At 44.1% G+C, this 4119-nt stretch overlaps 1 protein-coding gene across 1 annotated transcript; it reads right to left on the bottom strand.

The window, feature by feature from the left end:
• Nucleotides 1-2729: 2729 nt before the first annotated feature.
• Nucleotides 2730-3518, bottom strand: LOC145272676 (uncharacterized). Its single transcript, XM_080127043.1, has one exon. It carries the CDS (start codon nucleotides 3516-3518, stop codon nucleotides 2730-2732), a length of 789 nt encoding a protein of 262 aa, XP_079983169.1.
• Between the last annotated feature and the right edge of the window lie 601 nt (nucleotides 3519-4119).

Consider the following 4119-nt stretch of genomic DNA (forward strand, 5'->3'; position numbering starts at 1 on the left):
CATTTTACGTTTTAATTCGGTCACGAAGGTTGTCGTTGGGGCAATATTCGCATTGTTTTCGCAGAATTGTCCGGGTAAAATTAAAGCTGATCCGAAAACTAATTCTGCGGGCGTGCTCTGCAAATCTTCCTTCACAGTGTTGCGAATTGCTAAAAGTATGAGCGGCAAATTGTCTGCCCAGTCCGCGCTGTTTTCATTCATCGCTAAAGACGCTTTCAATTGTCTGTGGAAGCGCTCGACCATGCCATTTGCGCACGGATGGTACGCAGTAGTCTTTATGTGTCTGGTTCCCAACAAATTATTAAATTCCGCGAAAAGAGTTGATTGGAACTGTGCGCCCCTGTCTGTTGTGACTACGGAGGGTACTCCGAAAATAGCTATCCAATCCTGTAGGAATACTCTGGCTATCGTTGAGGCTGATGTGTCTCTGACTGCTATTGCTGTCGGCCATCTACTAAATCTATCGACTATAGTAAGGATATGGGTGTGCCCTTTTGAAGTGGGCAAGGGTCCAACTAAGTCAATATGCACATGGGTGAACCTGGCATCAGGTACACTGAAAGTTCCTGCAGGGGATTTGGTGTGCCTGTGTATTTTGTTTTTTTGGCACGGAACGCAAGTTTTGGTCCAACTACGGATGTCCGTATTCATATTTGGCCAAACAAAACGTTCCGCTATTAATTTCACAGTGGCGCGTTTTCCTGGGTGGGACAAATTGTGAAAGTGATTAAAAACTTGTCGTCTGAGGCTCGGTGAAATATACGGGCGAGGTTGTTTTTGCGATACATCGCAGTAGAAGTTTGTTGTTCCGAATGGTGTCGGCATTTCTTCCAGCTTCAGTGAAGTCTTTTCCATTATAGCTGGAAGCGTGGTATCGGCTGATTGCTCTTGTGCTATTAATTCCATACTTAGTGGAGCGGAATTTAAAGAAGCAATCGTTGCGCGAGATAAAGCGTCAGCTACAATGTTCTCGTGTCCTTTTATGTACCGTATATCGGTAGAATATTGGGCAATAAAATCGAGATGTCGAATTTCTCGAGGGCCGTATTTGTCGACCTGTGTGTGTAGAGCAAATGTTAAGGGTTTGTGATCCGTATAGATGGAAAAATTTCTACCCTCGAGCAGATGTTTAAAATGTTTTATTGCAAGGTAAATCGCGAGTAGCTCTCTCGAAAAAGTGCTGTATTTACTCTGCGCCTTGTTTAGCTTTGCCGAGAAGAATGAAATAGGGGTCATTTTGTTGTCGGAAATCTGGTGAATGACTGCACCTACTGCTATTTCAGATGCATCCGTTGTTAGTGTGAGTTTCGTTGTATCGCTCTCTTGGACGTAAGTTAGTTTGGTGAAGTTTTCCAAAGCAGTTTTCCATTTTTCAAAGGCCTGGAGTGCAGGTCCCTCCAAAACTAACTGTTGGTTTTTTGTCCGATTTTTTAACATGTCCGTTAAAGGCGCGAGTAACGTAGAGCAGTTAGGCAAAAAACGTCGGTAATAATTGATTATGCCTACAAAACGGCGTACCTGTCTGACAGATGTCGGTACAGGAAAATCAGAAATAGCGCTTACTTTTTCGGGTAGAGGTGAAATTCCATCCTTGTCAATCAAGTGTCCGAGAAATTTAACTTCTTGTTGGCCGAAAACACATTTATCGGTGTTTATTTTCAGGCCGAAATGTGATAGTCTTTTAAAGGTTTGCTCAAGGTGTTGTCTGTGTTCGTCGAGGTTTCTGCTGGCAATCAAAACATCGTCCACATAAGCGAATATGAAAGGCAGACCTCTGAAAACTTCGTCAATCAAACGTTGAAAAGTTTGGCAGGCGTTTCTAAGCCCGAAAGGCATCCTAAGGAACTCGTAAAGGCCGAATGGTGTTGTTAGTGCAGTTTTATGTATATCTTCTTCTGCGACTGGAATTTGAAAATAGGCTTTTACGAGGTCCAGCTTTGAAAAAATTGTGGCGCCTTGAAGTTCGTTGGCGAAGTCATGGATGTGGGGGATAGGGTATCTATCTGGGATTGTTTTTGCGTTTAAACGCCTGAAATCTCCGCACGGGCGCCATGTGGTGTTATCAGCTTTCTGTACCATGTGGAGTGGTGACGACCAAGCACTTTTCGAGGGCCGTATTATTCCCATCTGGAGTAGGTCTTGAAACTCGGATTTTGCCAATTTGTATCTATCCGGTTTCAAGCGTCTGGGGGTTGAATAGACGGGCGGTCCTGTGGTTTTGATGTAGTGCTTAGCGCTATGCTTGATAGGGTCCGTATTTTTAAATGGCTGGGAGAGTTGAGGATATTTTTGGAGTAGCTGGCGGACGTGTGCATCTTCGGGTAAGGCAGCGCTGATTCCGGTGGTTAAAAATTTTGAAGTGGTTCCTCTCACCGAAATCTTCGTTTCGTTGTCTGTTAACGAATGGTTTGTCATGTCGACAGACAGGTTAAAATGGGCTAAAAAGTCTGCCCCCAATATTGGAGTGGTCACGCTGGCTATGGTGAAATTCCAAACAAAATTCCTTCGCATTCCCATGTTTAAGTTTAACATTTTCTCTCCAAAAGTGGGTATTTTAGTCCCGTTAGCAGCTTGCAGAGTGAGAAAATGTGTCCCCGTTGGATGGCCATGCGGTGTCGGTATGACGCTGATTTCAGCTCCGGTGTCTATTAAGAAGTTATATCCGTGAATTTTGTCACGGATATAAAACAGACGACCTTTTTTGTGTATTCCAGCTACAGTTGTCGTCGTTACTGGCTGGAAAATTCGTTTCCCTGTGCTGTTTTTTTGAACGCACAGGGTGTAGTGCATCGTCGAGCGTCCGCGCCGAATTTTCTGTGATAGAAGCATATGTTTTGTCTATCACGTGAACTGTGTCGCCTGCTGCTGGAGCTTCTTCGCCTGGTCCTTTGTCGCGTGTTGTTGTAGTTACTGGGGTAACGTCGACATACTTGGAGAACGTCGGCTAATTGTTGTGACAGCTTTTCCACTGTGGACTTTAATTCCGCTAGCTCCTCGTCTCGGGTTTGCACTGGTTGCTGTTGTTGTGCGTACACTTGTCGGCTTCGGGAACTTTCGAGTATCCGGTCAGCTATGTCGGCGAGTTTTTCTAACGTCGTCTCTTCAGACATTGGCGCGAGGATTTGTTTTGCTGTCGCGGGTAGCTTATTCATCCACAAGCTACGCATAATGCTGTCAGACATTTTATTTTCTCCTAACAAGGATTTCATGTGTCGTAGTAACTGCGACGGTGTGCGGTCTCCCAATTCAACTTGTGTGAACAGGTTTCGCAGCATGGCTTCATTAGAAACGCCGGTTCGCTGTAGAATGGCTTGCTTGAGTGTGTCGTATGGGTTTTCTTCAGGCACATTGTCAAGTACATCTATAACCTCTTCCACTATTTCCAAAGGCAGTTTCTCGACGAGATAGCAATAACGCGCTCGTTGTGAGGTAATTCGTTTGGCGTCAAATAAAGCTTGTATTTGGACGAACCATATTTTTGTGTTCGCCGGGTTGAAGGGTGGAATGTTCAATGTCATTGTTTCATGCTGGGTTTCCATGGGTTGTAGTGACATTATTATTATTTTACTCGTCTTTTGTTCGCGGTTTGACGTTATTCTTCCACGTGGTTGTCCGGTTATTTTCCGTGTGTTTTGTAAATATTTGTGTTAGAGTTCAACACGTGGTTCCTTCAAAAACGTTCATTTCATTTTAAAGTTCGGGGGTCACCAAATTTGTAACGGGTTAGCATATAATAATACACCAAACCGCTGCAAAAATATACAATGAAACAAACAGAAAATGAAGGAATGAAAACGTTGAATAAATTTGAACACGTTTATTTTTCGTAGAAAAATAAAAAGCTAATGTTCATTTCAAAAGATGAAAAATCCAAACGTGAGGAGGAAATGAAAAGGCACACATAAAGCGACTGCTGCTTTATGAAAACGGGGGAGAAAGAAAGGGCGAACGTATGCAGGTCGCTAACCGTCCGCGCACATGTTTTGACGAGGAGTGGCCACTGGTAGTCGGGAGGCGAAATCTGGTGCGACTGGTCAGCTCAAAAACCACCCGATGAAAGAGGAAGAAAAAGGGGCTGCGCGTGGGACCTTGGTTTTCTGCGCATGCGTTTGGAGAAAA

The sequence above is a fragment of the Euprymna scolopes genome, chromosome 4, assembly GCF_053919585.1.
Source record: "Euprymna scolopes isolate OS-2025 chromosome 4, ASM5391958v1, whole genome shotgun sequence".
Taxonomy (NCBI): domain Eukaryota; kingdom Metazoa; phylum Mollusca; class Cephalopoda; order Sepiida; family Sepiolidae; genus Euprymna; species Euprymna scolopes.